The sequence below is a fragment of the Platichthys flesus genome, chromosome 13 (genome assembly GCF_949316205.1).
Source record: "Platichthys flesus chromosome 13, fPlaFle2.1, whole genome shotgun sequence".
NCBI lineage: Eukaryota > Metazoa > Chordata > Actinopteri > Pleuronectiformes > Pleuronectidae > Platichthys > Platichthys flesus.
In genome coordinates, this window is record NC_084957.1 from 9403081 (window position 1) to 9422017 (window position 18937).

The following is an 18937-nucleotide window of genomic DNA, read 5'->3' on the forward strand; positions in this document are numbered from 1 at the left end:
AACATTTCCTATCTGGTGATAATTTCGTTGAATTCATAAAGGCACAGGACAGAGCCCAAGAGTTATTGACAAACAATATGGAAGAAAACGTCTGTTAAAAGAAGAGGCAGAGAATCAGCCGTCTGTCTCCATCATGCATTGTTGGTACAAGCAGAAACTGGATCACAGGGAATTGAGGCAGCACCAGGACTGACATGCACATAACATGGAGAGACACATGCTCTCCCCTCCAGCCCCATCCCTCCTTTCTCCCACAACGCTGGCCTGGTGGTCACATGGTTTGGCCGGCTGAGACGAGCCTGCGGAGCCCGCTGAGGCGAAGCCGTACACCGCATCAGATCAATAGCACACCAGTTAGGGCTGACAGGCCACAAGGCTGAAAAGAGGGCCTGTCTGCAAGCCATCACAAGCCAACCCAGACGTCACACACGGGCACAATTCAAAAGGACTGAACCAGTGTTTTTGCATGATTTAACCTTGACTACAGTTTGGTTACATAACGCTCGCTACTGGTATCTAGTCATTTCATTGCGCTATGAAAATCTGCCTGCAGAGGTTAATCTCTGCAATTTTTTATAATATAAAGTCCAGATGCTTAACACAATAAAGTGACTGAGCTTATTTCATGAGGATTTCTTTAAAGTTACATTTAACTGCAGAGTGTAATTTGATTAGGTCTCCCCTCACGCCATTTTTGTTTACCTATAATAGCACTTATGTTGTAGAAGTCAAGGGGAAATCTATCAAAAACATATGATATCCCTGTGCAAATGGGTATTACGCAAAGAAAATACAATCTTAGTTAAGAGGATTAAACCAGCAAAACCACCAGTGTGGTAATACCAGCCCCAAAATGGTGTGTTATTATAAATTTCTTTCTGTAAAAGAATTTCCAGTTAGTGCACAGATGCTGGGTGATAAATCTGAAGATAATCACTTTTTCGCTCACTGGTGAATCAATAAAACACGTGAGGATACTTTGAAAGATCATGGGAAGAAGACGGGATGGTGCTGCAGACAAACACTGACCATAAAGTTTGGGAATGGGACTCGACTTATGACATTCCACACATGGAAACGGACACACACACATTCAACAAGACAAAACGGGCCATTTGACAGGTCCTGGTAGGTAGTCAAGACAAAGCTTTAGTTGTGCCAAGAATTATGTTTGTTTGTCTGGTCCTGTCATTTCACGTGTTAGTGTTCCAGGGTTTAATGTTCCAGTAGAAAAGATTGAAGCTTGCTGTGGTGTGTGCATGCATGATGAAGGGCTCGTTCCCACTCACTGAGAGGGAAGAAAAATAGATGCAACACAAAATTAGCAAACAATAAAGCTGTTGGACAGAAAAAAACAATGGAAGGCCTCATTCTGCGGGATGGTGGCAGCAGATGGACGCCGTTGGCCTGAGTGACCCAAAACATATGGCGCTGTCAAACATCATGAGGGACAGTGCATGAAAAAGGTTCCGGGTACTTTGTGCCGGGTTTGTAAAACGAACATAATTTTCCGGTTAACACTATGGAAAAAAATCGAATCCTTAAAGCCAATTATCAGACATGGAGGGTTGAGAAAACCGAAGAATAATGGGTTATGCTGCAGGTTGGGCACTGGACATGCTCAGTGAGTGACAAGGGTAGCATTCTAGCAGTCAGACCCTGGAGGATGCATGATGAGGATAGAGGCAGGATATGACATGATTACAGGCCCATGCAAAATGGCCACTAGCAACACTTCCTTCAAACCCAGAATAGGCGACTCTTCCACTCTTCTGTGAGATGACAAACAGTAGCTGTCTGGTAGTAGAGGGGTTGTTGGCTGAGGGTCTTATAAACTGGATGAGTTAGTATACTCTGGGGGAAGTGACGAAAAAGCCAAACTGGGAAGAGCAGAGTTAAGCCCCTTGACTTGGAGAGGGGGTAAGAGGAGGAAGAGGAGGCTGGGGAGGATACAGATGGAAGTGGGCGCCTCCTCCTGAGACCCTCTCTTCTCTGAGCGTCCGCCCCTATCCCCTACCCTCAAGTGTGATCGGGGGAATGATGCTGCTGCCGCTGCGGTGGCTGTGAGCTCGCCCTCGTCTTTCTTCTTTGGCTGCTGCGTCCCAGGGAGTGTGGCGGTGGTGGTGGACTGGGCTAGGAGGATTGACGATGAAGCTCAACTCTGCATCGGCTGAGTAGTCAAAACAATCTGGGAGTCAACAACACAGACGGGGAAACGCGTTTCTTTAGTGGCAGCAAGCGTCAAACGAGTCGGGTCTCATCATTGGCACAGCGGGTGTGTAAATTACTAAATATAGAACTTGTATCTTAAAAATGAACTGCTCCATTAATTGCCCATCTGATGGGTAAAATGGAGTCAGAAGACTCTACAGGCACCATTTTGTTTTGAAGTTTCTCTTAAACCACAAACATTCATTATAAAATTGAAATACGAAGCACAGAGAACACTTAAGACAAAATGGGCGGCACAGGCACTTCAACACAGAGACTAGATGACCACAGCTACATATAATAAATGACACAAAAGCACCATTTGGACGATGTTCATGGTGTGACTGGGTTACAAGAGAAGGTTGTCTTCTCACTGCTGAGGACAAACACCAGAAAAATCATTTTCTCACCAAATAGATCCGTCTTGTGGCCTTTTACTAATAAAAAAAAAAAAGGAACAGCTCGTGAGGTTAACGGATCACCGGTCCTTCTGCTTGTTTCCGTTCCAAACTACTAATGAAATACTGTGCTGCCTCTTCTGCTGCGATCTCTCTTGCATTGAGGCCTGGTTCACTTCTCTGCGTGTGTGTGTCCAGGATTTCCCTGCGTCTCCCGGTGCTTTTCGTCTTACCCTCTCTTTTCCAGCGGTGGCGCCGTATGGAGGCAGTTGTGATGGCTGAGATGGAGATGCGGCTAACGGTGGGCGTCACCTCCACTTGGAGCACTTTGCGCCCCTGTGACTCGTTGGGAGCACATTCTGGCAGCGAGTTCTTCATGGCGTTTCCCAGCTGGAGGCAACACAAACACAGATGCAGATCAAAGATAATATCACAATATCTAAAGCCTGACGACTGTTTATATGGACATTCTGTGCTGATTTGAGAAAAACATGGGCTTCTTTAGTGTTTTTAATTTTTGACTCAGGCTCCACACGTACTGTGCTGTGTGTAATTTTCTCCACACACACAATCCTACTGGTCTTACCAGGAGAGGTTGGGAGTAAAGCTCCAGCTGAGCTCTGTACAGAATGTCCTCCAGAGCTTCCCGCCCCATCTCCCATTCTCCATTGTATCTGGATATCACAACACAGAACAGGACACAATTACACACACATTGGTATTCAAAGACGTCATGTTGTGAAGTAATTATTTTTGGGGAGAAAACAGGAGTGTCTGGCAACATGCCTTGATGTCTGAGTCACATCCCCCTGAACTATTATTAGTTACCTAATAATTTCTCCAGCTACAGTGAGGGAGGGGAAGAGGTTGGACACGTATCCATTATACTCCACTAATTTGTATTAAGCCGGTTCAAGAAGTATGCAAAAGCGCATGATATGTTTATCCCTCATCTCTTTGCTGGATAGACAGTATTTGTACGGATAAATCCTGCACGTCACCCTCTCTCTCTTCATGTGGCATTAGCAAAACATATTAACCCAAATCTCAGAGTATCCTCCAAGCTGCCAAGGTCCCTGAGCATGTGTGAAGCCGGGGATTCATGTTTGTCTGCCCTTCATGTGCACCTGCACAGGCCAAGGGGGAATATGAGAGCTCCAGCTGGCAATGAGGTGACCTATGGTAAGGATTACTAAAAAGTATAATATTCTGCGTCACACACTGAGGGGGGGGGGGGGGGGCACCCTCATTCTCTCCCACTATCCTTGCTACACAATCCTTAAGAGCAGTGATTCCAGTCACTATGGTATCAGGGGATCCATCACTCAGGATGAGCTGTCATCGAGGAGCCGTAATCAGCTTTGCAACGACTGTCCCCATTGCAGGATGAAATCACCTACTCCCACAATGCACTGCTGATGAAATCAGTCAGTACAGTGGGGAGCCGCTGGTAGAGTGATAGCATATGCTGTTAGGAGGTTTTCTGCAGTAGACCACAGCAAACTACATTGGAGACTTCGCCCATTAGTGTTCAACAAAGGCAAAAAATGTTGTGATATCGAGCAATGACAGTTGAAAGACATTTGAAAATGTGTCTACACCTTGATTGGAGTCTACCTAAAATAAATTCACTTGAATGGAAATTCTTAAAAAGCAAACACTTTTCTATAGAAAGTCTCACTGTTGACAATTTCCTGTAAATACCAATCCACGAGGTCAAATGAAGTGGCTGCAGAGACAGGACTGTGTGACACACTTCTAGGGAAGTTTTTGCCTGTCTTGTGTATTTTTTAATGGACTGTATGTCAGTGTTGTGTTGACAATGATTATTATTTACTTCAGCTTTAAAAGATACATACATGGCATGATACACGGCAGTCAGCATCTGCACCATGAACTCAGGGTCCAGCAGCACTCGGTTGCATGGTTCCCGCCAAAGCTTCTGTTGCTGCCGAGGGAAGCCACATACACACAACCTGAGGAGGGAATACACACACACACACACACACACACACAATGAGAAAGGTGAGTTAAGTCAAACAAAGGCAGTTGAGATAAAAGTTAAGAGATCCTCTGAACGCTGCAGGAAGTCACAGAGCCTGGATGAGAAGAAGAACAGCTAACGATGAAACGCATCAAACCGCAAGCTAGGGGAGCCATTTTTTAGGTCGGGTGAGATTAGATGGCAGGGTGTTCTGCATTGGAAACTGAAAGAGGGAGTGTTGTTCTCATGCTCTGAAACCTTCACAGTTTGCTGTCTAGACAGAGATTGCTTCAGGCCTCCGTCTGCTCGCGAGCAGAGGGGAAGTCTTCATATCCTGAACCGTCTTCACGCTGAAGATCCAGTACAGAGCCTCATATTGTGAATTCCATATTGATCCTTTCTTCTAACAACAGGGCATTTCAAAGACAGACAGGTATCCACCAGTAATGCTTTCATTCTGCCAATTTCACAACTGAGTTCTGACGAAATTGTACTTATCAAATCCGAGTCAGTATCGAGGTTAGTGTATGGCTACAGGGTAGTAGCGGTGATTTCATTTCTGGAGAACGTTTGATGAGGGTAGATGAGGGGAGAGGGAGGTCCCCAATAACAGAAGGGATGAAAAAAAGACTTGTTCTACATTTGTTTATCTTACCTTGAGCTCATTCTGCAGACCGACTTATAGGAGGAGAGGGGCATGTACACCACAGCAGAGTTGTAGCAGAGCATCAGGAAACACAGCACTTCAAACCTGCAACCACAAAACACAGTCAGAAAAAAAGACAAATTATAAAGTGAAAGTAAAGTATATCATTTAACCTTTCATGGTATCAATATCGACTACTACATGTTTGCAGTCGTAACATCCCTAATATATATATATATAAATATTCATATAATCTATATGGTGCCCTAGTGGTTTATTTTGGTAAACAAATCTCTGAGAACTAAGATTACACAATATACAATTCTCTGCATAGGTTCGCAAAGATATTCACTTTTTGTCCAGTCCGGGGCCTCTGTTCATTAAAAAGTCTAATATGTCTACCACATTTATTCAATGAAATGAAATGAATAGTCAAAAGATTATTTGACATATTACAACTTTGACTTTTTTTTTTTAAATCCTTTTTTGTTTAAATGTCACAGCTGACTGACTTTTTATTTCCACTTGAGGGGCATCAGTGCATTTCTATTAGAGATAAGTGAGGAAAGGGGAAATGTTTTTTAATGGTCCCATTTGCAGCATTACATTAGAGTATTATAGACACCACTGATAAAAGATGAATGTGGTAATGAAATAAAATGAGCGCAAAGTTAAACTACCCATTTTAATTGATTGGTTTCCAGGAGTCGGACCAAATCTCAATATTGTACATCTCTTGTTGCATTTGTGCTTTCCAGTGTATGAATATGTGCATGAGCTTGTGTGTATGCTGAAAAATGAAAACCAGGAGGGGGACCACGAGTGTAAGGGCCATAATTAACTGTGTGGAGGAGGAGGAAAATGTCCTTAGTGTGTGAGAGCTGCCACCTCTCAGGAGCTTCAGGCTTTCTTCACATAAATCTCAGCAGCAACCACACAAATCAATTTCCAGATAAACTATGAGGCCTGGCCCCGATAAAATCCATTCAATATACTTATGGCGCTCTATGTTCATCGTATCCAGACCATGTTGCTCAGGACAACAGGATGACCAGCGTCATCTGCTCTGCCCTTACATTATCAGCTCTGGTAGCTCAGACCATTTCTGCACATGCATCGTTTCAAACAAACAAATGTGCAAAGGGTGAGTCTACTCCTTTTAGTGCGATAGAAAGGAATATTTGTGTCAGCACTCCAGTGTGCTTCATTATTATGGCAAGATTATCATTCATCCACAGCAGCAGAGAAAGTGTCGGAGCCAAAAAAGCTTTCAGGCTGGCTGGGTCTGGGTTAAGGGGGCTGAGCGACTTTTTGTTTTGGTCGATATCCCATCCATGAACACGGAGGAGGCCGGATTTTATAACCAACTTGACCAGCTGGCAACCGCGAAACTTTAAGTTCGATCACTCACTCCCTGTTTACAGCTGGCTGAGTCGGAGCCGTACCTGTTCTGAGCCGTGAAGGTCTCTCTCTGTGGGTGGAGGCCGCTGTACACCACTCTGAGCAGGTCATGTTGACACAGAGCCCCCTCTGTCAGCGCTATGGACCCCAGACTAGAAGGCTAAACACAGACAAAGAAACCACAGTTAATCAAATACTTGTTAACCATGTCTGCTTTTTGCATCACGACAGTAAAATGACAGAAAGGCTGGTGCGATGATGTGCTCTTCAGACAGTTGACTGAAAAACTGGGACCTTCGTTTTGCTCAGATGGGAAAGTGTTCATGTTTTATTGCAGTTGAATTAGATCGCCACTGGACCTCTGCCAGTCTCACCTTTGGTCACCATAACTGGCAGCACTTGTCTTCTTTCTGGTGAGCTCATTTATCTGTTTCAGATTTTAGTCGATTAACTGCTGACTGTACAATTCATCCTATGAAATCTATATGTTTCAATTTTCATTGTAACTTCTACAAATACCTTCATGCAACATAAAGCTTAGAATTTTTACTCTACTACCTTTCAAATTCTTGATCCAGGTTTCTATTTTAGTCTCTCCTCTTTATTAAAAGGCATCTGCACACCTATAACAGTTTCCTGCAGCGTTTTATAGTGGAAGTTGCCACCCTGCCTCGTAATTCAAACATTCTTTCTTCAGAAGAAAGGTCACAGTGTTTATTTGACATATCAAAATCACCTTGTTAAGGTCGTCATCGAGCACCTAAATTGACCAGAACAGGAGATGCAGAATGATATTGCTTTAACACTACTGCTTAACAGAGTTTTCTGGTAGAATATCTAGTCTGCTTTTGCTCAAACTGTACCCCTGCACTCATATTCTGTTTGTTTGGACAGATTTCCTGTGCTACTGCTTTAGCTCTAGTCCTCACGCTGCGTCCGCGTGAAACATCTCATCTCGGATTGTTTTGTGGAATTTCATTCATCAACAATACACCTAGCATTTTATTGGTTTGGGATTTTTGACAGACTTGTTACACAAATGAGCCAAGCAGAAGAAAGAAATCCAAGAGTGAAGGAGAAATCAGAGAGCAGACAAGCTGGAGCTGGCAAATCTAAGCACAAGCAGGATATATTTGAGTGCAAGCCCAGGGATTTAAGTTAAAGCATTGCAAAATCTGAAAATAAAAACAATAGGACCTGCTCTCAAACATAAACACACAATGAGCAAATTTTGTATTTTCCTACGTAAGATAGAGGAAGAGGAACGGGAAATGACTTAAATTAATCTAAATTTATATTCACATGAGAATGTCATTAGGCAACGTCATTCTGATGATGTGCAGAACAAAAGTTGATACTCCAATCTAAGTATCTTTGGCGACTCTGAGCAGTGGAGGCGGGAAGTACGGATTAATTCGATGAGAGACTTGAGTGTATGCTAATGCTGGAGGCTTGGGGATAAGGACATGTGATGTGCCGAGCCATAGTACAGCCTAGGAAGATTGTTGGGATTCATGCGCACAAGCTCTCACTGTCAAACTCTCTCACACACACACATAAACGCACACTCACACATACTCTCTCACACACACCCCTCCTCATGCATCCATGCTTTCTGCATTCTCTCAGAATGGAGGGAAGACTCTCTCAAGCTTATAATTACAGCGATAAATCACCCCCAGCACACGCCACACACTGTAGCCTCATCAACACACACTCATAGGGAGCCACTAAGCATTGTCAAACTGTCTAGAAATATACTGCACAGCACAGTCTTTGCTGAGCTTAGATAGCAGGATAGAAATGGCTGGGAAAAAAAAAACATTGCTTCTTTGTCCCCGTGGTAAATGGTCCTATGTCAGCATGTCCCATAAAACACCTCGCTAATGAATTCCAGCTCAAAAAAATAGTCAATACTCTGTCCTGTGTTGGCATTTGGTCAGAAGGGAGGGTTTTCCAAAAACCTGGCGGGCCTGAGAGTGAATGAAAATTACAAAACTGAAGTTACCGCCATTTAAAACTACAAAAGAACATTCATAGTGAAGCTTTTGGCTGTACACACACACAAAAAAAGTGTGAAAACCCTCTCCTGTTGCAGTGTTGGAATCACAGTGACATCTTAACAAACATAGATGGATATGCCCCGGAGGTGGGGTTAATGAAAATGGACATCCTGAAGCATTGGCCACAAATGTCAAAAGAGGAGAGGAAGGAGGAGGAAGGAAAGAGATGAGGAGACAAAACATAGCAATAAAAAGGGGCAGAGGAGAAACTAGTAGATTACCCTGAGGAGAGAGGCATGCTGAAAACACTGATTGATTGGACAGGCAGGCCTCCTACCTCATGATATATTGATGGTTTGGACAGAGATGGGATTGTGAAGGCCAGGAGCTTGCTGTTGCCGTCTTTGTCCACGATCTCCTGCGAAACCAGAGAGTGAGGAAGAGACAGAGAAGGTGTGTCATTCAGGGAACAGAAACCAGGCTTGGAGAGCCCCATGTTTGTTTGTATTAATCTTAAACCGGTTAAGTGCTTTCCTGTGGCGATAGGTGAAAACAATTAGCAGAATTCGTTAATCAACGGCTCTATATTCCGCTCTCCTTCTCACGGCTGGTACATGTTATTGACTTGGACAGATTTTGAAGTCACTGCCAGGCCAGCACACTAACCACTCAATTCCAATTTCACACTGCAATACGCAACAGAGATGAACGCATCTCTGAGAATGATGGCATTTTAATAAAATGTAATGCCTGATTATCTCCTCGCATAACAACTGCAGTTGAAATAATGGTTATAATAATAATAATCAAGTGCAATCACAGATATATACAGCCGAGCACTTTACAATTGGAAGAAAGTATTTATTATTCCTACTTTGTTCTGTAAACCAATTATAAGCAGCCAAGGGGGATTGGCGGGGTGTGCAAGAGTCAAACCACTTGTTTCTACTACGTGTGAGGACGGCGGATATTGCTGACTGATTCAAATACTAAGAAATAATTGTCTCTTTTCTCCCGAGTGTGTAACGTTCCTTCATTTTTTTAACTCTAATTTAAGGCAGAGTTGGAAGGTGGAGGTTTATTACATGTATCATTTACTACTAACGCTTGAGCTGCAACAGTTTTTCTTTTGTTCGAACATGAGCTGCTCAAATTGTTACGGGGGGGGGGGGGGGTTCTGGGCTGTGTGTGGCTACTGCGAGTTAATGAATTAGACCAAAAAAAAAATCTATTAATCCATTCCCACGTCCCTGCATTTGAAACATGGTCCCAAAAAGGCTTTAATCTGCCATTCTCTTTCAGTGTACTCCTGGTTCAGGCCTGGTGCTGCCCTTGAGTGGCTAACACTGTATCTCTGAATATCTGATGGGACTGCTGAGAGCAAAGCTGTTTATCAGGGCCCGGATGGCAATGACCATAGGCAAGAAAAGAGGCCTTTGAGCATGTATAGTGTGTGTGTGTGTGTGTGTGGTGGTAAATAGATATACAGGAATAAATTATGCATGGATATACCTTTAGCAGCACCAGCTGACATGGAGCTCTTTCTATTGATATCTCCGGCTCTTAGCCCATTTCCCCAAGGGTGTTTTCCCACATTACAATCTATCCCGGGTCTTTCCATTACCTGGGCTTTTCCCTGCAGATTGTCTTTCTTGTCCACAGACAAGTAACCTCACTAAAGCTCCACCCATGTCTAAATATATAATCAAGATTCTGTCTTTTTCCCACATGAAATAGTATAAAACTCCGGGAGCCCCAGAGCCCTATTCATGTAGATATGGTTCTGAGACATGTATTCCTTCTATCTTAAAACATAATATCAACCTACTGTATATTCATCCATACAGTAAAATACAGCTCTTTAACTATGACACCAATGAACCTAATAGGCCTTCTATGCCAACTGACAGCAATAAAACTGCCGAACCATCCCAGAAAGCAAACAGGCATGTGTTTGAAGAGTTAGACTCAGATAAGAGAACTGTGTGACCATCCCTGCTGCTCTTACATCACCATTATGATAGTACTAACAACAGCAGTGTTTCAAGCTGTAGATGTACAAGTTTCTCTGAAGGATGATGCTGATCACTGGCTGCATTTATACCTGATATTAACATGCATCTTGATCTTGATGATCACTTGTGATTGGATCGCACATCTCTCCTCTGCTAAATGTTTACATTGTTTGCAAAGCTCAAGTTCGATGTTTTCAAACCAATGGGAGGCCGCATGGATGCCCCTCCTGTGTCTAGTCTACAAGAAATTTAAAGAAAAGCAGGAACAAATCTGAACAATTCAGACTGGGGCTATTCTTTGCCGTATTCCTAGGAAACCAAATCACCCAAGAGGTGTGAAACCCTAATAATACAATTCTACTGGCTTATCAAAAAAGGACAATGCTTCTTATGCGCTTTGAATAAACCAATGAGTACATACTTCCTCTAACAACAGTGTGACCCGGGACACATTCACACTTCTAGAAGAAAGTGGCCCTATGCAGCCTACACTGTTAATGTGGTCTGAGCATTTGGACCCCAGTGTCGAATGGGTGTATTCACACCTGCATTTAGAGCTGTCTATTTGAAAACACGTTAATACCTGGTATGAACAGGGCCTCAGTTTCCCTGGAGGACATTTGTCCATTCAAATAAGGACTATATTACCCTAATCATTATTCTTTGCGGTTTTATTTTCTGCAACTCTGTGGCTGCTCTCCCTCCTAAAATAGATACAACTGGCACAAAATACATGTCATAGCTACCATATTTAATAATCACAGAGCAAAACAAATTTCTTCTAAAAGGTCATGCCCCTACCAGGTTATATATGCCCAAGAGGAGCGCCTCAATGCAGCCATTGCTCTGACGATCCCTGCTGGCCGTGATCCGTAGATATACCCACACCAGCTCAGGCAGGAACTGCAGGGTGAAGCGCCGCAGGCCGTCTTCAGAGCTCCGGTACAGCTCAAACAGCTGGTGGCACACCGGCTCCAGCAGCTGGTTAGGAGGAGGAAACGCACAAATGCAAATTAGCACAGGTCTGACACTTTACTAGAATATACAATATGGTGGGGCTGGATCCAAGGCCAGCTGACATTGGGCAAGAGACAGAGATACAACCATTCAGGCTCACATTTAAATCTACAGACATTGTAAAGTCTTTCACCAATCGAGAGGAAGTGCCTCGAGAAATTTTAGAAATTAACCAGTCCCTATGATCATCAAGTCATCGTTGTTTCAAATTGATCTAATTAGCTTTAATATATGCCTATGGTATTAAAAAAAGATATGATACTTAGAAAATAATCATATGTAAAACTTTAAGTCCCAGCGGGAACCTGTCGTAGCGACCAGCCTCAGACAGTATCTCTGCTTCGCAGCTCTCCTTTGAAAGCATGAATGGATGTCATCCTGATTATAACAGGACGGGTGGACTGCAGGGAAGAAAGCTTTGCTGCTGCTCAGTCGTGGGAGGTGCGCAGGAGCAGAGGGGATAAATCACGACAATGAAAGTCTGCTCAAATGTAGTCTCAGTGGAGCCGGCTGAGCCATTGTGTTTATACTGTCCAAGGGTCAGTGGAGTGAGTGCCCGCACAGCACTCTGGATTGTGTGTTGTACCGTGGCTGACCCTGAAATAAGCGGCAACTCATTTAATGAACTTGGCAAGACATTTGACCCTCCATGTGATCAGCGACACAACAGCCTAACACAGCAGTCAAATACGCTTTGCAATCCCAGCACCCCCTCTCTCTTTCCTCGAACTAAAAACAGCCATACTTTTGAGTCTGTGTAAGTGTGTATATGTGTGTGTGTGTGTGTGTGTGTGTGTGTGTGTGTGTTTCTTCTCTGTGTATCACCTCATTGTTGGGGTCCTGGATGACTCTGTAGAGAGCTTGCACCAGGGACTTCTTCAGATGAAGGCTGCCGGCGTAGCTGGGGATCTGGGTTTCTGGTAAGGACTGGTGGAAGGAGAAAAAAAGGTTTGCTGAGAATGATGATACTGAACACAAGGGTCAATACAGAATTTCCCCTGGTATTATACAACTAAAATGCTTACTTTCACTTCACACCCAGAAAAGTTTAAATGAATGGAATTTATTTTTAAACATCTCCAGGTTTCACTTCAACTCTTTTTCAGGTGTGTGTAGGTTTGTACAAACTGTACTAAGATCTGCGATGATCGTTTCTGTAATTTCAAACAAAACTTCACCCAATTTCCCCCCTGATAACAGTGAAGAGTCAAGCTGAAAACATCAGTGACAGTGTGCAGGACAATTAAGCTAAACATCAGCAACCATCCATTTGTCTATAGGACACGTCACCATCTGCTTTTACTTTAACTCTGTGACTACTGTTTAAAAGGCTTCTTCAGAGTCAACACATTCTAGGGAAGGTGTGGAAAAGTCAATGGGGTAGATTACGTGAAAGTGGATATGCTCATAAGAAAAGCATCAGAAAATAACTTTTAGAAGCCACAGAGTATCACAGGGTGTATCAAATATCCTGAATGGAAATCCTTCAAAAAGGGCCATGGCTGTTTTGACTCTGTGCAGATGACACAAGTCCGATACACTCGCAGCACAGCCTCAGCGTGGACATTCAGAGGACAGAACACGATGTACCGTGAGTCATACCAATTTCCCTCAGTATTCATAATACTCACTTCTTTCTCTTTTTCATGGTTTCATTTTTTGCCACAACGTCTAACGCACTATGCACTTCCTGCTTTTCCTCTCCGTGGCTTTCTTTTGCACTCCCTTCATTTCACACAGATGATTTTTAAATACTTGATGTACTCTGGCAATTTCAGAACGTCTCAGACTCTGGGCTCACTTTCATTAGTGTAACTGTATTTAACTCGGATGTCAAGCGGATACAGCCGCATTGGGTTCTGGTGTCCAGTCTCCACGTTTCAGAAGCGGAGCATCCACATGTACAATATTCTTATGTTTAAACTTGCATGTTGTGTACTTACATGCATTTTAATTGTAATAATAAAGTAAATTTTATGTGTCAGAGATGCAATCTAGTGTCAAAAATAGACTACTGTAAATAAATATAATGGAGAAAAGAGCTGCATCATGCGCTTTAGCCATACAGTATTTCTCTATGTAGGAAAGAGTACAATGGAGAGAACATTGTATAAGATTGTGTTTTTGGATTACCCCTGCAAGTTTCCCTAAATGGAATGTAACAGAAATATGAACAGACCAGCTGATGTTTTTCTACACTCCCTGAACATGATTGTGCGTTTCACATGTCTTTGTACATAACTCCGGTAACTCACTTATGGCTTTGAATTACTCAGATGGACTCTGTCAGTGGTGTTAATATTACCAATAACAATTACCTGAGCTTGAATCAATATTTGAATTAATATATAAAAGCCCTGTGAAATCCAAACAGTTTTACTTTGCATTTAGCAACTGTAATTGAGTTAAAATAAACAGCAGGAAACCAGTTTGCCTTGCAGCATGTTTGACTTTCTGTTCTGAATGTGAAAATGACTCAACATTATTGCTCTCTGTCTGTTTCCTTCTTGATTAGCACTTGACAGAAATAAGATTACATTAGTAAGGGTGCCTAATCATTGAGTGCAGGCAACAATAACTTTTCTTTATGCATTATATACTATGATACAGAGAATAATAACAGACAGCAAAGTATATCACTTGTGAGACAACCAAAGACAAATAAATGCTCTAAAATTGACAAAGTACAAATAACTAATGAAAGCAGAGCTGACCCTGAGTCTTAACTGTGCTGAAATGGCCACAGTCCACAATTCCATTAACAAATGTTTTAATCCTGATTTACAAATGGACTAAAATATTAAAAGTGGTTTATCTGAAAAAAAAAGAAAAAAAAAAAAGATGAGACATAACAAAGAACAGAAGGGAGCCTTTACCTTGAATTCTGAGAGCCATTCTTCTACAACACCGCGCTCTGAACCCAGCATCTTCCTCAGAGACCCCCACCGGCTGCCTGCAGCGGGAACACAGAGATGGGAGATTGAGATATAGTGGATGAAAAGGAGAGCAGGGAACATGGAAACCTTGAGCACGGCATGTACAGGTCCACGTTAAATACATTTTTCTCAAAGATGGTTTCTTTCATTTTGTTAGGGCCCGAGCATCGAATGGTGAGCGGCCCTATTGAAATTGAAAGGATTATTAGGGCCAGAGCACCGAAATCGGTGGGAGGCCCTATTGAAATTGAAATGATTATTATAAGGGCCCGAGCACCGAAATCGGTGGGAAGCCCTATTGAAATGATTATTATTATTATTATTTTTCTCTTGCGTAAATGAATTGGCTTTTTGAGGGCTTTAATGTCCTCAAAACGTTGTAGGAGTTTGCAGTAAATTCGAAGGCGGCGAAAATGTACGTATTCTGGAGTATTTTGAAAAGGGCGTGGCAAAATGGCTCAAGAGCGCCACCTACGGAAAAGCCCTTCATTTAGCATTCACCGATCCTAAAAAAAACAAAGACTATTGTGTATCATGACTAGATGCACAAAAAAAGTCCATCAGTACATTATGAAAAACGCAACAGGAAGCCCGCCAGTTTGACTTTAGTGGCCATTTTGGTCATATTCCATATTTTTTCTTTGATGTACTTGTCGTACAGCTTTCATCAGATCAGCTTAAAATGTAAATGACTGTCATCATAACAATATGGAGATTGAAAGTTATCAAAAAAATCAACTTTGTCATACCGTGTGCCTGTGGCGTGGCGGCAAAGTGTGATGAAAACGCCATCAAAACACGAGCTTCTGTATCTCAGACATATTTTGTACAATCGAGTCCAAACTAGACACATACGACAAGAGTTGCGACCAGAAGACATCGGTGCAGAAATTGTGACTTACAATCACAGCGCCCCCTGGTGGCAACAGGAAATGTCTTGTTTTTGGTACGTTTTATATTTTGATGTACTTCTCTGAGAGCTTTCATCAGATCAACAAAATATTTAGATGAGTGCCATCACAACAAGATGGAGATAAAAAGTTATCAAAGAAACAACTTTCTGACACACCGTCTGACCGTGGCTTGGCATTAAAGTGTGACGAAACGCCATTAAAACACGAGCTTCTGTATCTCAGACATATTTTGTACAATCAACTCCAAACTAGACATGTAAGACAAGAGTCGCGACCTGATGACATCTACAAAGACACCATGACTTAAAATCCTAGCGCCACCTGCTGGCTACAGGAAGTGAAGCGTTTATTGTTGCTGCAGAGCTTAAAACGCACGCAAGGCAGAGACATGCGCTTGGTCATCGATCATTCTCTCTTCCCCGACCGCAACAGACTTAAAATTGCATGTGCTCGGGCCCGTTAGTGCTACAACGTAGCCCTAGTATTGTTCTTATAACTGATGTTTGTTCTCATTTTTCGTGTAGGTTTGGTTTTGATAAGTTATTTGGTTCTATAAAAATGGGGTGAAACATCATGGTTGACAGCTGAGACTGACTCGTGACTTATCGAGTGCAAATATATGAAAGGGCATCGCCACAGCAGCTCCAACTCAAATTTATATGATTAGACATTATTGTATTTTTTACTTTACTATGACAGAAAGCTCAGGTATCAGAATTTTGTGTGCCAGTTTTCATATTCATAATGTATCAAAGGAGATGAGATAAGGCAGTGTTTAGTTTCTTTGGACATATTATGATCTGGTGCTGCAGGCACACAGTCATCCTTGGCCCTGTTCTCTGTATCCAGCAGCTAAAAATATCCTCAGCAAAATGCCCAAAATAACAAGTTCTCCTCATCCAATGGAAAATATACTCTCATTAATAATCCCATAGAAGACTTGCCATGAACATGTGCCTCAGCGTGAGGTGGAGTGTGTTTGCACGTTTGTGTGTGTTTGTGTTGGGGGGAGTGGGGGATTTTGCAAGACACTCAGCAAGGAAAGTTTCCAGAATGGAACAAGCAACTCTTATGTAAAGGTAGATGTACCTTAGAACTCACCACAGCAGCTCATCCTTCCTGTTTGACAATAAAATCCTTCACCAAACACTATCATTACTGAGCCTCCATTAATAACCTTTAGTAAGGATAGAAGCAGAGGATAAAAGCACCAGCCAGCTCTACGCAGGCCATAGAGCTTGGGGAAATCTGTTCTCATCTACTCAGTGAAAAGCCTAAAAAGTCAACACTAACAAAAAATATTGAATGACAATGCAACCAACCTTGACCAAGAATTTACAACCTGTGAGCTGCTATTCATTTTTTAAGAGCACATACACACAGCTGGCCTATACATGGCTTCAGATTAATAGAAACCCTGACTCACACCTCAACTCACCATGGGGTGAGTCACGGTCTCAATAGAACATCTTGACAGTAAGAGCCAACAATTAACATGACATATAACCTCAACATGTTCCCTGCCTTATCTAAGGACAGTGTGCCATTGTGAAGAACTGTTTTAAAGTGACACAAGTTTCCTGTGCTACTTCAGTCACCTGTGTTCAAATACAACAGCACTGGGGCCCGGGGGCAAAAACTGTGTGTGTTGTTGTGGTTTTGACTTGATGAGATAATGGATTTGGACTAACTCAAAATATTCAAAGTGGAATCCCACCTAACATTTAAAGCAATGGCCTCTGCAGACTTATTGTAAGGGTATTCTCCTGCACCCAGCACACAGAAAAAAACAATTCTCTGTCTTTTTTATAAAATCTAATGGATGTGACTGCAAAGGTTGCTCGTAACAAATGAAGGGAGTATAATGTATATATACACTATATACACTCTACATACATTAGGATATAAAATAACAGATTGTTCAAAATATATTTGTCAAAAGATGTGGCATTAGGATATAGGGTCGGGTAATATAGAAATATTAATAATGATTGAAATATAATTTTTAATAAATACCAATATAAGAAAAGTCTTATATATAAAGATATAATAATAAATAATAATGATGTGGAAATTATCATGATTATTATTTTATATAGAATTGTTTGCTGTATTGCCCATCCCCATCATGATAGTTGTTTTTATAGTTGTTTAGTTTGTTTTTGTTTAGATGCACCAGTTAAGACAAAGGAAATCCCGAATCTCCACTACAGTGGTTTTTGATGAGTTGTTTTATCACCACAAGCCCTCAAACTGAAGTGCAGTGATCGTGGGTTATGACTGAACCTATGATCTGACCAATTAACTCCTCGCTCTTAGTTGGTTTTCTCTCTTTGGCACCAGTATGTGCTCCCACGGCTCGCACAATGTGACAGAAGAGTGTTGTAAATAAACTCACTGCAGCTGGTCCTTTCTTAACTTTTTGACATGTCGAGTTTACAGAACTGAACCCACACCACGAAGATTATGCAGACAGCTATTTAAGGAGTGAAGAAGTAAAGGCGTATTAAACTCTCAAGAGTAAAAAGATGTCTCAAATGGGCAAAACTGGAAATATGCGAACATTAGACTTGTCAGATTAAGCAATATCTGCTTATGAAGCATTCGCACACTGTTCCATTTTGAAAGCACCAAACAATGTTTTAACTCTGTACATGGGTACAGTGCTAAAGCTCTCTCCCACAATACGCAATAGTGTACACACACCACTACTGAATCTTCCTTGCACACCCAAAACATCAAGAGTGAGGAAATCAGCACAAGCATTAAGGCCTCAGAGGATCTACATGTTTTGATCAGTTGGCATAAAATCTGACACCGAAATTGTACCGTAATCCCACTTGCGGTTTTCTGTCTCAACAACTCAGTAAAGATGCAGTTTACATCGATTTCCATCCCGACTCATAATATAATACACGGCTCTCTAAATAACGATAATGAGCCTGAACATGTTTTAAAACTGACTTTGAGGAGCAAGATAACTTGATTTTGCTGTTGGGCATGAGGTGAGAGAGAGAGAGATCACATTCTCTGCTCCACAGAGATGAAGATTTGAACAAGTGAAATCTTTTTGTGCGAGCACACAATCTGTGTGAATTGAAAGGTTCCACTCAGTAAGCTTGTTCAGCTCTTCGCAAAAGGCTGACTCATTCTTTTCTTCTAGTTTGTCAAACTGTCAAAGACTCACCACTGGCAGGGCAGGCTTATCAGTTACCATGGGAACGGTAGTCAAGTGACTTTAAGGCAAAGGCAAATATTCACCAACAAGCCCTTTAAAAAAAAAAATATTTAGGTTATTTTGCTATCCTCTATAAGTCTGTAGCACTACATTGCTTTAGGTGAGCGTTCCTTGTGGATCGTTTTGTTGCTTTTTTTGGTTTATTTTCCTGAATTAAACATAAACCTGAAAAAA

The 18937-nt window shown here is 42.0% G+C and overlaps 1 protein-coding gene across 2 annotated transcripts in view; it reads right to left on the bottom strand.

Moving 5' to 3' along the window:
* The window catches only part of LOC133967138 (hyccin 2-like), a 39053-nt gene that overhangs the window by 5191 nt on the left and 14925 nt on the right, over positions 1 to 18937 (bottom strand). Inside the window, exons 3-12 of one of the 2 annotated variants that reach the window (XM_062402379.1) lie at positions 14552 to 14628; positions 12501 to 12602; positions 11460 to 11639; positions 8981 to 9061; positions 6685 to 6800; positions 5249 to 5344; positions 4469 to 4585; positions 3196 to 3283; positions 2843 to 2999; positions 2018 to 2188 (exon numbers count right to left, since the gene is read on the bottom strand). In XM_062402379.1, coding sequence (XP_062258363.1) covers positions 2018 to 2188; positions 2843 to 2999; positions 3196 to 3283; positions 4469 to 4585; positions 5249 to 5344; positions 6685 to 6800; positions 8981 to 9061; positions 11460 to 11639; positions 12501 to 12602; positions 14552 to 14602 — 1159 coding nt within the window. In that variant the 5' untranslated portion in view covers positions 14603 to 14628. The remainder of the gene's footprint in view (positions 1 to 2017; positions 2189 to 2842; positions 3000 to 3195; positions 3284 to 4468; positions 4586 to 5248; positions 5345 to 6684; positions 6801 to 8980; positions 9062 to 11459; positions 11640 to 12500; positions 12603 to 14551; positions 14629 to 18937) is intronic. The other variant, XM_062402380.1, reaches the window with a different exon arrangement.